Here is a 1011-nt window from a genome sequence, read left to right as displayed (position 1 = left end):
ACTGGCCTTTGCTGTTAGCTTGGTTGACGTCTGATTGTCCGTGAGCTTCTTGATGCACCGCTGGCCTGCCACGATGTTGCACACCTGCAGGCAGGGGACAGACAGCAGCCACGTGTTAGGGACGGGCGAGACGCGGGGGGACCACGGCCGAGCTGCCCGTCAGGCACGGTGCTCAGGCCCGGCAGCCAGCCCCAAACCAGAGGTGCCGAGCCCACAGCTGCAGGAAAATGGCATTTTTAGAGCATGCTCGCCTCCATCGCTTACTAGAAGCTGCTCTTGCCAGGTCAACACTGAGGCAACGAGTGCCCACAACACATCAGCTGCAGAATATCGTCACACATCTGCCAGCAAAGCCACAGGCCTTTGCTCTGCCGTGCCCAAAAGCTGGGGAGCGCAGACCTGACACTCACCTCCAAGGGCAGGTACGTGTGCTTCTGCTCCTGGCCCACCTGGAGACAGGGCAGGTGGGGGTACTTCAGCTGCAGGTTGTATTTCTGCTTAAAGTACTGAGCCACCGTGCACTCCACGGTCTGACCGCTCTCCAGCTGCAGGGGGAACCTGGCAGAGGCAGGACACGAAGGATGCACCCGCTCAGAACAGGCACTCGGAGCTCAACCACCACTTACTGCAGCTGGAGCAGAGGGAACCCGCAGGCTCCCGCTCCGAGCTACCGTAAAAGAAAATAAAAAGCACAACAGCGGTATTTTCAGAAATCGAGTCAGGAATCCTCTGATCCCAGTGTGGGACTGAGGTCCCTAAATAAAGCTCTCCCTCGCTAATCCAGCTCATCAGGGCAAATGTTTATGGCAGGACATGCTGCGCATGCCGCTGTCAGGTACATAAACACAGCGCACAGCCCTCGGAGGATTCTCTGCTTGGTGCCCTCCCCGGGAGCCGGGCTGAGCTCCAGGCAAAGGTCATCACAGAATCACAGAATCACAGAATGTTAGAGATTGGAAGGGACCTCGAAAGATCATCTAGTCCAATCCCCCTGCCGGAGCAGGACACCTA

The 1011-nt window shown here is 57.7% G+C and overlaps 1 protein-coding gene across 1 annotated transcript in view; it reads right to left on the bottom strand.

Annotated features, from left to right (window-relative positions):
- LOC104461835 (protein argonaute-1) overlaps positions 1 to 1011 on the bottom strand; it is a gene marked incomplete at both ends in the record, with an annotated part of 5403 nt that overhangs the window by 2958 nt on the left and 1434 nt on the right. Inside the window, 2 exons of the mRNA XM_010073564.1 lie at positions 3 to 84; positions 411 to 558. Of these exons, the coding sequence (XP_010071866.1) occupies positions 3 to 84; positions 411 to 558 (230 nt within the window). The remainder of the gene's footprint in view (positions 1 to 2; positions 85 to 410; positions 559 to 1011) is intronic.

The sequence above is a fragment of the Pterocles gutturalis genome, unplaced genomic scaffold (genome assembly GCF_000699245.1).
Source record: "Pterocles gutturalis isolate BGI_N339 unplaced genomic scaffold, ASM69924v1 scaffold23897, whole genome shotgun sequence".
NCBI classification, from domain to species: Eukaryota; Metazoa; Chordata; class Aves; order Pterocliformes; family Pteroclidae; genus Pterocles; species Pterocles gutturalis.
This window is presented reverse-complemented; position numbering and strand designations above follow the sequence as displayed.